We start from the raw sequence: 17,366 nt of genomic DNA, 5'->3' as shown, positions 1-17,366 counted from the left end.
AAATATAATGAAAGTTTTATAAGCAACCCTTTCTGTCTTCTGTGTCATTGACAGCATGACTCATCACCCTGTATGTTTTTAGGATGACAATGAACAGAGCTTTAAAATGTAATAGAGGTGGCTGAAGGATAAATCAGTACTATTGTGGATTCTGTAGGGGCTAAATTAATGACTAGCAAGTGGCAGATGTAGTGTAAATTGGTCTCAGCTGGATAAATAGATATCAGTCATCTGCTTCACTCACATGTCACTTCCAGAAAACATAACATTTGAATAAATCATTTAAATACAACTTTTGAAATGATAGCAAATTTAGTGATTGATGATGTTGCACTGCTTAGCCTTACACGAACAATTAAAATGTTCACCATTCCCTCCTCACTTATTTGTTCAATGATAACATACTGCAAAAGGTTGCTGATGCTACAGCAAAACAAAAAAATCACGTTTCATAGGTATCCACATAACAGCACAACAATTAGGTGACTTTACTTGAACATGTTCTGTGTCTATGAAACTGTGCATCGGAGGCTGTTGTCAACATACCGTCACCTTCTCTAAATCAGCTTCTGAGGAGGTAGGAGACAGGGGACTGATGGGACTGAGGGAAGGGGAGCTTCCGACACTGGAGACGTACTCGGGATCAGGAACGTACAGAACCTGCAAACACAACCCATGTCTGTATTTACACAGGCACTGGCTTTGTGCAAACACACACTGCACGCATACACGCACAAGGAGAATCTTCTCTCTCTCTCTCTCTCTCACACACACACACACACACACACACACACACACACACACACACACACACACACACACACACACACACACACACACACACACACACACACACACACACACACACACACACACACACACACACACACACACACACACAACATGACATCATGTTAATAGCCTCATACTATTGACAAGGATAAACAGAAGGAAAGTCACAGTGATGATGGCAGGTTAATGTGTTAGAATAAACAGCGATGTGATAAACATGGTATCTGATGGTTTTCATTGAGTTAGAACACAGTAAATCTAGTCAGAGCAACATTACATTTCAATGCCGACACTCAATGTATTTCCATTAACGGCTGAAACTATTTTCATTCAGATTAATCTGTTGATTATTTGCTCAATGAATGACAAGCTGAATGAACGATTGAATGCGCAGCTATTAAGTAAGATTTTACTCATTTAAGAAAAGTATCAATCCTTGTGGTAAATGGTTAATGGTTTTGTATTTATATAGCGCTTTTCTAGTCTTGATGACCACTCGAAGCTCTTTACAGTACAGTTTTACATTCGCCAATTCACATACACATTCATACAGTGCATCTATTAGCAGCACTTTGTTGTTCTATGAGGGGCCATTCGGGGTTCAGCATCTTGCCCAAGGACATTTCGGCATGCAGTTGGGTCAGACTGGGGATCAAACCGCCGACCTTCAGGTTGGAAGACGACCGCTCTACCCCTCAGCCACAGCCGCCCGTATGTTTATGTTTCATAGTTTTTATATAGTTCATATCATGTTCGATACAACTAATCAATTAATCAGCTGACCGGCTCTATTTCTATATTGATATAATGTGTGTATTTGTGTGATGGATAATTTGAGTATTGAGGATTTCACAAAAACAACCCAACAGATTTCCATGAAAGTTAGTGGAGTATACACATTTTGTCACAGATCCAGATTAGGGGGCGGTTACAGCTTTTTTTTCTAAAATTTTCTTTAAAAATTGCGAGAAAGGGCATATTTCAACATCTTCATAATTCTTCCAGGTAAAAATTCATGCAAGAAATTTGCCATATTTAGGGGACTGATGTCCATGTGTGAGAAATCTGGTGCAGCTTGATTGAACTGTTGGGAGGGGATATGTGCTTTACTGAGGGCCATTCTACTTTCATATGCATTGTGCAGACATGAGTGGTGAAGATCTTCTCATCTAAGTCTTGGAACTTGGTTTGGCGCATGTGGTTCTTCTCATATTCATCTGGATTTTATTTCAATGCCAGGAAATAGAGTGACAACATATCATTTTGGATGTTTGCTACTTTCTCCCATTTAAAAAAAACTGATTTAGGATTTGGGTGTATTGCTGAAGAAATAAGACATATGTCGCAGAGCTGGAGCAAGGGAAGATGGCTGAGGTGTTAAGCGTTCTTAAGTTGGGTAGCTTGTGTCATTGTGTTGGAAATAAAGCATCTTTGGAAGGATTTAAGTATTGCACATATTACTATACCTTTTTAGAAACAAAATAGGTAGTTCTAATGGGACAAGCAACACTGTAAATAGCAGGTAATCAAGAAGAGATAGAAATTGTAGGGATGTGGCAAGTGCGTCAGCGAGTTTGAGAGAGGACACACACATTCAGCTTGTCATTTTCCCTAAAAACCTTCTATTTAAAATAAAAATCATACATTCTGACACTTTGAAAATTTGTAATTGTGGGATCAAGGTAAACCAGTAAGAATGAAAGGTGTCTATTGAGCAGTTAGTGGGTTGAAGTTGTTAATGAGGTAGGTCAGTGATGAAGTGATGAAGCTGAATCTATTAGTGAAGGCGTGCACGGCGGCTCACACCTGGCCAGGCACCACTGCTCTTGAGAAAAGCTTGTTCAGCTGAACCAGCTCATTGGGTGTGGTGTCGAACTTGAGCGAAATGCTGTTCAGCGTGTCCCGCGATTCCACCTGGACCACAAAAGAAGAGAGAGGACACAGAAATCTCACATCCTGTTTCAGTTCATGGGACTTCTTTCAAGCTGCAAAGGGAAGACGTGAAGAAGTGACACAGATAAGATGAGAGTCGGAGAAAGGACAATCTGTAAACTGAGCTGTGCAATTATCACTTGAAAGGTTTCAATGAGGCTTGTTTTTTTGCATGTTGGATTTGGGATGTTAAGCAAATTGAAGGTTTCAGCTGTTGACTGGAAATAGATTCTCAGTCTTGTGTCATCCAGAGAACTAGTCATGTAGAAACATGTCTAATTTCGATTTAAAATAAGGAAGACTCGGATGTGAACAATGTCTTGGGCCATAGGAATGATTGCAAATTATAATTTTTGTTAGTTGTTGATCTTTCACAAAATCATATAAAAGACCCAGATAATTTCCCCACATTCCAAGTGACCATTTGCTAAATCGCTCCCTCTCTGCACTGAGCAGCAGCAGACCTGATAAGCTTTAGATTTCTCTACATACCGCAGTGATGTACAATGTGCTGTATTCAAATTAGACTTTGTATTAGAGGGAGTGTCTTGTCTTCCATCAGTCTTTCCAAAACCAAAAACACCTGAGGAAAGGTATCAGGAATAGATCTAACAGTCTGTTTATCTACAATATATAAGCAGCTTACAATCTATTGTAGTAACCAAACGGTACTTCCAAGGCTAAGAGGCAAGACACTGCCAGATGCATTGTTCAGAAACTGGTCCTGGATCTTATGACATTATAGTGATCTAACCTCTGTTTGGTATCGCAACATGAGATTGTAAATTACATGTTCAGTCTGTGGTTTCAGAATGGTAACACACCTAGTAATAACTAAGACCTCTGTTATTCCCCTTTGCAGACAAAACAGCTGTAGACTCCACAAATGTATCTTGTTATTTGTATTATACTCCGCTTGGGCTCCTCTTAGAGGACGTGTTCCAAACACTATGTAAATCGAAAGAACATCTAACATTGTTGTCGGCTATTGTCTTTGTTTTCCTTTAAAGATAAATTGTAGATGAGGGCGTAAAAATCTCAGCATACAGCTTCTCTTCCAATCTGGCTTCTACTTTTGTTTTGCTTTTTGCTAGTGGAGAGCATGCACAGTTGTTACCTGTGTCCAAACAGACACAACAAATTGATGGGTACAGGGATGTGAGCCTCATGACAACATTCTCATCTTGCAAACCTTAGAGGATGCTCACATACTCATACATGCGGCTACACTGGCATAACAGTGCACTGCAGTAGAGTGCAAGGAGTTCAGCCTCAGTCTTTCAGTATTCTGTAATTTATTTGACAGTTCTGAACCCACAGATATTCGGATTACGATGATACAAAACAGAACAAGGCAAAAAGCCTCACATGTGCAGAGCTGGATCAAGCTTAATCAACACCTTAAGCACCTAATAGCCTAAATTGTAGTTGGTTACTTTTTGTTAATAACAGAGTCATTTAATTCACTCTGAAAGCTCCTAGTCCTGAACTAAAGGTACAAACAAGCAGTGCTATCATGTTAGCAGAGCTTTCATGCAGGTTCCCTGCTCTTGTGGCTACACCCTGTGCTCAGCTGCAGCCCTCTGCAGTGTGACACAGGTGCTTCTGCTTGTCTCCACCAGTTACAGTCTATACAACAGAGATGTGCTCCATGTGTCTGAACTAGTTAAGCATTTAACATGCCTAGTGGGAGATCTACCTTCCAAATAAGAATGATAACCATGTCAGAAAGGTGCCTGCGTGTGTGAGAAACATTGTAAATGTGGGAAAAAATTAGCTCAGTGGAGAGAACCCCTGAGAACCAGACAGGCAGGACTGACTCTGAGCTGTGTATAATTAGGACAGGATAATGGTACTGTGTGTTAGTGCAGCAGTCATGGGACTGCCTGTGTGTGTGTGTGTGTGTGTGTGTGTGTGTGTGTGTGTGTGTGCGCGTGTGCAAGCATGTGTGTGTGTGTCTAAATTCTGAACATGACAGATTGTTTCTAGGAGAACAGACAGACGAAGTGAGACACACACATACAGCGTAGACATACACACACACGCATGCAGGGTCACAGACAGGTAGTTGAATAGAGGGAACTAACACAGACGAGCTGGAATATGAGTAACTTGTGGCTGAGGCAGATACTAGTGACATGATCTGGATCATGTGTGAAGCTGGAGAAAACACAGAAGCTGTGTGAATATTTTCACAAATACATTTAGCTGTGAAATGCTCATATCCTCATTACTCAAAAATGGCAAAAAAGACTATTTTGCCTCCAGCTAGCAACGGAAAGTGAACAATTTTGATATTTCACAACATTTCATTAGACAAAACCGAATAGCAAAACCAAAAACAGAAAGGGGGAATTCCTATTTAAAATATTTGTAAGATATGAAGTGTATTGGATTTAGCAACAGACCAGCAGAGCCTTGTGGGATCATCCCCAGAATCTGTAGCTCAGACAGGCGAGTAAATCTTGTCAATTAGAGCAAATACTCTAAGTGTGTCATTTGGCCAGGGCTGTGTGCAAGAGGAATGTATGATTTGTGGTAAAATGTTCCCACATAAGGGAATGAGATGGGCTTGAAATCTATCTATTAAACACGTTTAATCATGTGAAGTTCACTAGCACCACAGACTGAAAGGCTTTAAGAAGTCAGTGTAAATAAAACATGTTTCATGTCAGTCAAGGGAAAAACAAGGCTTAATATGAGGCACTGGTGCATTTAACCTCACCAAATCCCTGAAGGAAGCCCTGGGACATGGTGGCTATGGACTCGTTTTACAACACCACCTGCATATTGTTTGTCCATACTTCTTAACTCTATAATAGAGTAATTGTAGATTATTCAATATTCTGTTTTTTTAGATTTAGACCAAAGAGAGAGAAATAACAATTACAAGAACCCACTATATTGAGCACAGTGTACTAAAAATAAAGTGACATGGTAAGAGGCTGGCTATGATGGCAGAGATCCAGCAGAAACAGCTGGTAAAAAGACTAATCGGCATGTAAGTGCAGTGACAGTAACACTGCTGTGTCACTTGTTTTGGCTCCAGAGCACAGCTCATTAGCTCTTGGAGCTGAGATGTCTTGTAAAGCTGGGCACTTGCTTGGAGCACCATCCGCCACTGCTAATCTCACAAGTGAGGAAAGGAGTATGTTTGAAGTCTAATAAGAAAGTAGTTTTAATTTTGGAAATTAAACTTTGTCTGTGATCCCCATTTGTAAGGATTTCCTGATCTTCAAAAGCAGCTGACAAAATAATTGCAGTCTTTCTTGCAGATCAACAGTCCTGTCATGTTGGGCTATTTTGCACATTCATTCCTGTCTCTTTAATGATGTAGGTTGGTCTATTAAGACTAGACATTAAAAGGTTGGACAAAGGCTGGATTTGGCGGATGCTAAATTCTATAACCCAGGGCCCTACATTGTAGGCTACACTGGGGTTGGACTCCATACCCTCTGGGGGAACAAACTAATCAGAGCTGAGGTTGGTCACGCTGATGGTAAACAGTCTCCCTGACTCAGCAATGTGCGGCACTTTGTTTGGCCCACAATGAACAAGGCAGAGAAGGAATGCATTGTGCAGTATGGATTGGATGTGGAGGCCGTGCTGGGCTGAGTGAGGTTTATAGAATACACTAGTTTGACTTGCAGTGAGCAGGTGAGCACTGCAGAGAAGAACAGGGTTGGTGGAGTGTTTCTGGGATACTCTTGGCTAGTAAGTGGTTGTAGATGTTGTTGGGTTAAAGTGTAGTAAGAACCAAAGGTGATTTGTTAGATTTTCTTTGCTTATTATTAACCACTGACATTATATGATAGTATGTATACTAATTGGAAATACTGTTTCACACTCTCACATTCTTGTTCTGCTGCAACTGCCTATTGTAGTTTATTCATTGGGAGAAACAAAACACAATTCAAAATCTGGGTAAATCTACTCGGACAATAAAGCTGGACACAAAGTTGTAGTTGAGGATGCTTCAAATGTGAATGTTGCTGCAAATAAGCTACATATTCAATTATGTGGATTCCTCCCAGAAGCACAGAAGATCTATAAACTGCAACCACCAGAGTTTCAAGGTTGACAACAAAGATCCAAACAAATGTGAAATATGGTGACAATCCCCCCTTCTGCTACTGAGTTATGACATTTAATTAATTAGACTTTTATAAAGTAGCAAGACTTTAAGATCTGACTGCAAGGACTATAAGACAAGACAAGACATTTGTGTGAAGTTTTGACCACCAAATGTACCGAATTTGAATGGACAAAACAAAAACATGATTCCTGAACTGTAAATCCAGAAATCTATTTTTACCTGGTTCACAGACACGTCTCCTTGAAGGGTCAAAGTGGAGATACACAATAACAGCAGCTTGTTGAGCTGATTCAATTGTCTGGCTTGATTAAATGTTAACTCGATCATTTTCTAGAAGCAAATCAAATTATAAGGCATCCTTTATATTTCAGAATGCTATTTGATACCCTTAGATTCTCAGTGCTTGTTCATCAACCTACATTTAATTCAATAATTCGACCCAAGTTGAGATAAAGTTAAACGGCGGTTGCACAGCAAAGGCAGTTAGTACACAGACAAACCTCAGGAACTCAAACTTGAAAGGTTTAGAAATGTGGCATCATATTTCTTAAGCAACAAGAACCATTCTGCAGTCAGGACAACCGCTTTCCTAGAGATTTTTCAGGTCAGGTGGCAAAGTGGTGCAGTGGATAGCCGGGGTATTTCTGTGTGTGGAGTGTGGATGTTCTCCCTGTATCTGTGTGGGTTTTCTCCTGGGACTTCAGAGATTAGGTTAATTTGACTGTAGATGTGAACGTGAGTGTTTGTCTCTCTCTAGAGAATTGATGGGTGGATGGGTGAATGGCTTTTCCAGAGCTCTTGTAGTTTCCATTATCAGTGTTGATCTAACTTCTCCTACAGACAAGGATCAAACCATACACCACATGTTTATGTGCAGTCTAAGGCTATAACTATTTTTAAAATCATCTAATATATAGTTGCAGTGTCTTCATTACCTTTTACCCACTCAAGTGATTGGAGGTTTCACCATACTGGCCTTAACTGATGTTTTCATGTCACTATTTTTACTACAATCTACTCATGTGTTTTTTTTTTATATATTGCCCTGATATAATGCTCTGTTTAAATATTTATTTAAAGCCCACAAGCATTGCTATTTATTTAGTTTCTTTGTCTTCTTGCCCTTGGTGCTCTAACCTTGGCAAGTGCTATGTAAAGCTTATAATTATTATTTATTTATATCCTGAAACCCTACTATACATTATATACTGTATACTATTGCAACCTGAACACAGACACCTAAATATTTAGAACATTACTACCACAGACAAGAGCCTACGATTAAGAGTAGAGTTTACAGGTATTATTAACTGCCATCGACTCTTATCAGTTTTTCACACCATAGTCTAGCCCCTTTACTGGTTATATTAAGGTGGGTTTTTAACTGGGCTTATACAGAGGTTCACAAACTGTGGGGAATGTTGGGTGGGGGAATGTTTACTTTGGCTTGCTCTGAAGGGGTAGGGGACATGCAAGTACATGTTCAAACACTAGGCTAAATGTAATCATTTCATCATCATACTATTATCATGTTAGGGTTTATTTTACTTTATGAAACATTGCATTAACTACACAATGCTACATTGTATTTGGCCTGTGTTTGACTAACATAAAGTTTCCCAAACAATATTGACCCTGGGTTCCCATTCATTATTGACCAATCACACAAGGCCCAATACACATTTACAACTTAACTAAACAAAGTTTGGCAGACACAGATTTCTAAACCTAATAAATGCTCCCACAGTCAGCAGCCAGTGACTAATATGCAATTCCAAGGATAATCTAAGTAGCATAATGGTATAGAGTTTCGGTCACTCAAATTGTGATGTCATCAGACCTGCATGTGCTGCCATGTGACATGACTTGGGCCATTGTTCACATGATTTACATAACATTACCCAGGGCAGCCTATTCAAAATACTGCTGTCCTCATGCTACAATCTGAATGTTATCATGAGTCCTGAAGGTAACGGGCAAAGATGGCAAAGTTATCAGTTTTGTTGGAAATCTGATTAACAGTCTAGAGCAGGGGTCCTCAACTAAAATTGCAAAATGTCCAGACGTCAACCCTCCTCTCCTTCTGGGGTCCGGATGATTAGAGATGTACAAATATGGGCTCTGACTCAGTTTAATAAACATTTTTAAAGCACAAGGTTGCTTTTGTAAGCATACAAAATCAAACACAAACTGGCAAAAATACAATGCCTATGCTGGATCAACATGAAAAAAGTGCAATAAAAATTTTGTCGTGGAATTTGCATAGACCTACATTCCTTTTAACCATAAAGATGTAACATCCTCAAAGACATACATATAAAGTGCTTTAGGTGGAACTGAGCTTAACAACCACTTAAAGAGTGACGCAAAACTTCACATGTAGCCTTTTGTCTGTAGGCCTACTGCTCTAATTCAGTGAGAGACATTGGCTTTAGCTTTCTCTGCTAGTATTTTGAACCTTGGGAGGATTGGGGTCAGTGCCATTCTCCAACAGGCATGTAAATGTTCATTAGTCATTCTTGAACTGTATTTGGTCTTAATAATGTTAAGTGTTGAGAATGCTGATTCACAACTGTATGTGAAGCCAAACTTCTTCAAGGTGTGTCCTGCCACATAAGTGAGAACAGGGAAAACTTTCTCAGGTAGAGTCTGTAGCCTGGAGCTGGCAGCGTCACTCACTACGTTTACATGATGGCATAAACCCGATTTCGGCTCTCTATTCATGGGGGGTTAACTGGTCTATCTCAGGGTACATGGCACTGAGAAATCCGACTCTTGTCCGAAAGCATTTCATACCCCGCTACGATAGGTGGCGCTGTTTTCATTACAGCTAGTGGTGATACAGCCATTTCCGCTTGACCTCGTCACCACTACCAACAAAAAACAACAACATCCTTCAACTCAGCATGCGAGAAAGATGACGAACGGAGAGCAAGGTGAAGCTACGTCCCTCTACATGATGTTGTGCATGTTTACTCTAGGAGTACTGCGAATGCGAACAGCGCATTTCCGGGTCACGGCCAGGGAGGGAGGAAGGGGGACAGGATCTCAAGCATGCGCAAAGACGTCATCTCCAGTTGTTGTCTAGCTTCCAGAGTTACATGCGCGCGTTGTCCGATATACAGCCAAATCCGATGTACTTATCTGGGGGTGGTTATCCGACTTCAGTCGGACACAAGAAATCTAGATTTGTGGAGTTACATGAAATGGATCTTCGATTGAAACCCGACAACGCCAGAAATCGGGTTTCAATCGGACACATGTAACCGCAGTGACTAACTCCACACTGCTCTTTCAGTAGTAAATTTGCTTGCAGATCAACAATTTCCACCTGAAGTGATGACATATCTACCCACTTGAGGGTCATTTTAGCCTCCTGTGAAAACAAGTTCACATTTTTGACCAGAAAAGGATTCTGAATGAGAAGGAGGACCTGTTCTCCCAGGCTGAAGTCATCAAAACAATCACTGAAGTTTCCAATCAGTTTTTTTATGAACTCAACATGAGAAGAAATATTTCTCTCACCCTGAATTTGCTTCATTGCTGGAAAATGAATAAGTTCTCTTGGAGATCCACTTTAAGAATCTCCAACTTTCGCTGGATAGACTGGACAGCTGCTACCAAATCGCACACAGAGTGGTTCTTGCCCTGCAGTTTTAAGTTGAGGTAATTTAGGTGTGAGGTCAACTAAGAAGGCTATACAATACAGTTTTCTCTCATCTTCGAAAAACTGAGCAAACTGTCTGGCCTTATGATTCTTCTGTTTTTCAAGGAACATTTTTATTTCATTTCTAATGGCCCAAACGCGTGGCAGAACTCTGCCTTTGCTCAACAATCTAACATTGCAGTGCAGCAGGAGGTCATTTGAATTTGTATCAACCTTCGTCAGGAATTCTCGTAGGAGGCGATGTTTATGTGATGACGATGCCCTGAGAATGTTGATACGTTTCATCACAGTATTCATAACCTCTGCATACTCTTCTGAAAGAGTAGAGCACAGAACAGACTGATGGATAAGGCAGTGATATGAGGAGAGGACTGGAGGGAACTCATCATGGAGGGAGCTCCATTGGTGGTGATGGACACAACATCTTTCATACTGATACCTCTTTGTTTTAAAATTTCTTTTTAAGCTATGTCTTCCCCTCTGGTATGTGTTGTAAGTGCTGTGATGCCTAAAATTTCCTCACAGAAATCTTTCCTCTATGCGTGGTAAAATCTGACCGATACCAAAAGCTGAGCATTGTCACTAATATCAGTTGATTCATCAACTGCTAAGCTATGCAAGGTGCACTTTAATAGCAGTCAGTTCACGTCTTTCTTTTCCATCCAGAAGTGTTTCGGACACGGCATTCATGCACTCTTTAACGATGCTCCCATCTATAAAGGGCTTTTTACGTTGTCCCAAAATCCGCTATTTTCTCAGCGAACACTCGTATGTCCGCTGTTGTGCAGAATGAGAGAGGACCCGCATAAATCATTCATACTGGGCTTTGAGCTTGTTTATTTTCCGCGTCCTTACCTTGGACTGCTGCGGGTAGGAGTCTTCAAAGTGTCTGTGTTTGGTTTCATAATGGCATTTTAAATTGCTGCTTTTGACAACCGCATTAAGCTCAGAGCAAATGAGACACACCGGTCTTGTTCAGCTCACTGCAGGAGGAACAAACACATACTTTTCTGTCCACTCTCCTCGGAAGACTCAGTTTTCAACTTCAACTTTCCTAACTTTTGATAACGCATAGTTCGCCTTCATCCGTGTGTCTCCGGCTGCGTGCTTCTCTCTACCTAGCAACCCGGCTACACAGTATATGATAGCAACACATAGGACCCAGGCGGCTCCACTGGGCTGGCATCATTATGCCTGATTAAAGTCTCTTAAAAGTCAAACTAGGCCGCAACGCTTTTCCATGGCTGTTAATGGGTCAACTGTTTTGCATTGTCAAGTGGGAACCTTGACAATGCTGTGAGGAGCTCAGAGTTTCACCAAATAAAAATTGTTGCCAATGCTCTTTGAAATGATCCCTCTCTTCCATCTGCTGTTGACTATTATTCAATCGATTTTCCCGGTGCTTAAGGTTTTTGCTGCACCATCATTTTGGTATCAGTATAATATCAATACTCCAGCTCCAAATCCAAACCCAACAATGCAACTAAATGCTAAGGTGACTGTTGATAAAGATGTGAGAGATTATCTGACATGTTGAGATTTTAAACACATGACTGCATGTATGCAAGGTAAACAACTCGGATAACATACAATTTTGAAGCGCTGAGTAACCAGATGCTGTTTATTTGGACTTTAGCTATAGTCAGATCAAGTGAATATAGTCCTAAATCAGGATAGTGTAGCAAAAAACATAATAAACCTTGTTATCTTCCACTGCGGTGTCCTAACGTGGTGAAGTAGAAGCACAAACCCACTGCTAAGGAAGTTGTGTATCTACAATATTCCCTCTTATGGCAGTTGTCATCTCATTTGCTCAGTAGAGGGATTTGCACTGTTCATTCAGACAACAGCAGCATGTCAGCCTGATAAATAAAGAGCCAGATAACGTCATATTATACATCAGACATTAGAAATGACTTTGGTGTGTCAAAACTGATCATCAATCTTTCCATCCATTCCAAGTATTTACAACCTCCTGTTCAGCATGTGTGTCATTATGTCCTTGTATTATGTACATGGCTAGCATTTTAAGACCAAAAGTCTCAAAGGACAAAACAAGTTTGATGGGGAAGATGCAGAGTTCTTAATCAGTAGGGTTTCTACAGTGTCTGAGCCTTTCATCCAGGCAGCTTCAGCACAGAGCATCGATTCTCCCAAGGTGCTATTTGCTACCATCTCATCCATGACCGACTTATTTTTAGCTTTATTGCTCCTCTGTTGCTCAGCACAAAGCCAACTTAAAGGACAGGTTTCCAGGACAATACAGCTGCTCAAACATTGTTATCTTTTTTTTTTTTTTAAGTTGAGTATTCTCTTATAATCAATATATATTGTAGAACTTTCTATTTTTTTGTTTTACAAATATTTATTCAAGCTTTAACTCACATATGACAGTGGTTTGCTCCCTATCCAATAGCTACTCCGGAAGCTTTTGTGTCAGGAGCTCAGCCAATCAATATGGGTAAAAATATCTGGTGTTCAATGACGTAATACATAATGAGGTAAACATTGACAAAGCCAGGTTTTGGGGCCAACCCTGGCCCCAAATGTTGTGCGATAACGTGAATGGTTCAAGTTTATTCTTTAAGCTAAACTGATCACCTTATCTAAGTTTGGGAAATTAGCAGCAAAACAAGCTCCTTATGTCAGAGAAGCATCAAGGCACTGCTAAAATGACTCCTGCAAACCTCAGATGTAGCCATTGATCGTACTGTAAGAGGAGCTATCCCTAACTCGATTAAGTGGCAGAAGACAGGGGACATGCAAATGCTACCGACTGATAAAGACATGTTATTGACACATTCACAGCAGCACAAGGGGTGGAGAGAAAGACAGAGACATGGTAATCGCAATCAGGATTATAGCCACTAATGACAGCTGGACCCCATCGTCTTATCCCCCAGATCAATAATACCCATTATTCATCCAGAAATAGGGATGAATAATTAAGTTTATTCCTATAAGGGTGCTTCCTTTCAAGGAGAAGGGTAGATGAGGGCCGTGGCAACCATCTTGAGAATGACTGACATCTTGCTAATGGTCACCTTGTTAAACGGGAGAGGACGTTTAGAGAACCAACAAGGGCAGTCAGCTGGAAGGCTAAAGACTAATAGCTCCATTAAAGATGCTGACATCTTGGTAGGAACATTAACTGTGGAACGTGAGAACAAATCTATGAGGACTACATCAAAAGATCAACCAAGGAAATAAGATGAAATCTCAAAACATGGCTTCCTGGTTAGATTATTAAGCAGATATGTGTATCCATTCACAGTTCATTGGCTGATGCGTAGTTATGTGTAGAAACTGTTCTGTTCAAAATATGAAAAAGCGGTTGAATAAATTGAATGACTGGAAAAGATAGGAAGAGAAACCATAATCAACATAATGATCCAACTCTGTCGTCATCAAACGGGAAGTAAAACTCCAGTGTTGGGTTTAATCATCCATAATACCCTATCAGAACCGCTATCGCTCCTCATTTTCTAATGAAGGACGAGGCCCAGCTTTAGCAAGACAGTTGCCATGGTGACTTTGCCGTTACTAAACTAATGGTATTGTGTGCAACTACATCCTTGCTGATCATTTGCGGGCCTAAATTTAGACTTGTCTGCTGTCTGACTTTAAAGCTCTCATTCCTCCTTTGGCCAGGTTCTCAACCCCTGCTTCAGGCGTCGTCAGCCCTTCTTCCTTCTTTCTAACACAAACACAGCAAAGCACCAAAGAACAAGCAAAGCACAAAGAGAACTTAGAAACGCTGAAGATAGGGATATCGATGCGGCAAGAACTGTCTGAGAGAGGTCTAATGGGTCCATTATGTAGTTTTCTATTATTTCGTGATAATGAATAATGCCTGACAGAAGCGTTGAGGATACCATTTAAATGGAGGCAGCCGACGGCTTTCAGTCCTGTTTTAACTGCTGGGCTAGAGTAAGCAAATGTTGTAGTTGGTTTTTCCCACAGATACTGGTTCTAAATAGAATCTTAAAAACAATACCAGTGCCTTGACAGTGCAAACGTTTATAGTTGTTTCGTTTGTCGAGTTTTTTTAAGAACAGACGGTAGACGATACAGCTTTTATAGGGCTAACTAAAATATTTAGATTTATCATAACATCAATGAAAAAAATAAAGTATACTTAGATATACTAAGTGTAAAACTCTTAAATCTTCATTAGGTTTGTCATGTTCTTCCCTTTGATGCCCTCCCTGGTTTCAGGATCCTTTTGCATGAAATACAGCCGCAATTTCAAGCTCTATCGATTATTTGGTTGTGTTGCAAATCACTTTATAGCGATATTTTTTGTCACTGGCATTACAGCACACATGCAGGCAGGACATTTTCATTAGGGTGACATGGACAAAAACAGAAGGGAGTGAAAAAGGTAATTCCCCTCTCCAATGATGCACATGTGCAGGAAGTTAGCACAAGATTATTAGCTACAGACTGATTGAATCTGAACACCATATCCACACAATCCTTGCTAGCTCTTGGGGTATAAAAACAATGCACTTTGGCTTTTTATTCCTCAAGAAATATCTTTGGCAAATGAAGAGACTGATGCTGCTTGAGATGCATATTTACCAGATAACCGCCAATTAATTTTATAGTTCGGCTTACAGTTGAAATACAAAATGAAATAAGCTAATGTTTTATCTGCCTAGCTACACATTTGAATTCCAGACTACAACCTGTGAAGCAAGTTTATAAAAGAATGCTTCGACTAAGAGATAAGGGAGTCAGTTGCGGGCATGTTAAGCTATGTACCCGTCTTCTCTTCTATCCATAAGTTTCCCTCCTTTCCTCATGTGTTTCTCTCTATTCCTTCCTCCATCACTTTTAACATCCACACAACCCTCCAATCCCATCATTTCTCTATCACCAAGAGCTGTGAAAGCCCTAAAATAGTGGGATCCCCTCTCCTACCAAGCAGTGAATAATGCAATCAGAGTGACTGATTGTCAGGACGGAGCGGAGTTGTGTGTGGTTTTTTTTTGTGTGCGTGCCGTGCACGTACATGCACGTACTGCACCTGGTGCATGGTGTATGACTCATCTAACATCCGCAAGTGCTCCAATGCCAACAATGCTTCCTCTCAGCCCAGCAGAGATCCATTCCACCAGCAGACTGACCATGGCTCTGTCATTATCAACCTTAACCTTTTTCATTGTCACATCTGGTGGAATCATGATACATCTGGATCATACTATAGACTATGTCCAGAGGAGTACAACTTTTATAAAACCCCTCATCTAAGAGTGAGATGGAGTTGTCTATTAGACCTTAGTAGAACGTATTGCTGTCCAAAACCTGTCTATACATATCATAAACTGTTAAGAACAAAACTTGATTTAGAGAAGGGGTGGGCGAAATATTAAATATACTCAATGTCTGCGGCTTGTTCCTCGTGAGATGTATAAAAAGGCTATATCGCGACCATCGAGTATAAATTGTCACTAGAATATTTTAAGCTGTCAGCATGAAATTCTCATTGAGTTTCGCTTCTCTCTTCTCATGCCCCTCTCACAGCAGACTGCGCAATCCCCGCCCATCTAGAGAACTCTCCTGCACGCATGCGTATTTGTGTATCAGGATAGGAGGGAGGAGATTCAGAGAGTATGGAGAGAGCTAAAGAAATTGAAGAGCCCCATCGAGTTTACGAGTGTTCAGGGACGGTTATTGACAGTGTTGTTCATGTTTTTTGTGAACGCTGAACCGAACAAATCAGTTTACAAATGATGAACGATAACAACCCCCCCCCCCACACACACACACACACACACACACTCACACAGGCCCCGGGGAACCGCTACACAGTGAGACCAGAGGCTCGTTCATGTGAAGCAGCAGGCCTGACATTTATATTTGACCGGAAACAAGGTCTTTTACACCGTGTTTTAAGCTTAAATGTCCGCTGATATCTTTCAACTAGGTGTATTCAGGGAGCGTTGGAAACGCTCAAGTCCTATAGCTCAAATGCTTCCTGTGGACTTTTATGAATTTTTGCATTTGTACAGGTATTTAGAGGAGATTTCAAAATATCAAGATATATATCGTGTATCGCGATATAGCATCAAAATATAGCCGATATTTGTTTTAGGCCATATCGCCCAGTCCTAAATTGGAGACTGTGTGTTAATTAATCCAGTAGATGTCAAGTTGTGTCACAGGATAGGTAACAACTTTGAGCTACTGTTGGTGCTACAGTAAATGTCAATGGTCTCCGTAGTCATTATGGTTCATCCTCTGGACACAACAACTCTGTTAAATTTGATCATAACCCATCCAAAGTTTTTGAAATAATTCATTCAGACAACATGGTGCTAGCATTGCTGAAGATTGCACACCAATATTTGTGTATATTTATATATTCTGTTGGTGTATACAGTATATGTGGCCTTGGCCATGACATAGATATCATGAAACATCAGTAATCATTTCAAACATGTTTTGTAGTTTTATTATTTTCTATAGCTACATGGCCTGACTAAATAAAAAATACCCTGATCCACCACAACATTAATGTTTAATATCTGTTGACAATTCCATTCTCTCTTCCCCTGCCTACAAACTAGAATCCAGACAGCACTTCCCCTCAAAAGGGCTCTCTAGTGTCACTATACAAAATGTGATGAGCGCTTTGCTGTGCCAGGTCTGCTGAGAGCGCAGCAACAGACTGAGTGTGTGGGTACGAGGGTTCAGGCCAAAAATTCACCAAAGTAGAATATCAAGTAGATATCAAAGAACCTAGATCAAAAGCAAAACTTAAAACATTTATTTTTACTACAGCCATTAACTAGATCTTGCACTTGCCTGCACTCCTGCGCTTTTGTAATTATTATCACTTTCTTTCTTTGACTGATTTCATGCATTTTTTTT

The 17,366-nt window shown here is 40.4% G+C and overlaps 1 protein-coding gene across 3 annotated transcripts in view; it reads right to left on the bottom strand.

The window, feature by feature from the left end:
- The window catches only part of oxr1a (oxidation resistance 1a), a 71,079-nt gene that overhangs the window by 30,021 nt on the left and 23,692 nt on the right, over positions 1-17,366 (bottom strand). For 2 of the 3 annotated variants that reach the window (XM_061081044.1, XM_061081045.1), the window contains exons 3-4: positions 2,599-2,706; positions 547-660 (exon numbers count right to left, since the gene is read on the bottom strand). The exons of the other annotated variant lie outside the window; for it this stretch is intronic. In XM_061081044.1, the coding sequence (XP_060937027.1) occupies positions 547-660; positions 2,599-2,706 (222 nt within the window). The remainder of the gene's footprint in view (positions 1-546; positions 661-2,598; positions 2,707-17,366) is intronic. 3 annotated transcript variants of the gene reach the window in all.

This window comes from Limanda limanda, chromosome 11 (assembly GCF_963576545.1).
Source record: "Limanda limanda chromosome 11, fLimLim1.1, whole genome shotgun sequence".
Taxonomy (NCBI): domain Eukaryota; kingdom Metazoa; phylum Chordata; class Actinopteri; order Pleuronectiformes; family Pleuronectidae; genus Limanda; species Limanda limanda.
The sequence above is the reverse complement of the archived record's forward strand: the minus strand, read 5'-3'. Positions and strand labels throughout refer to the sequence as shown.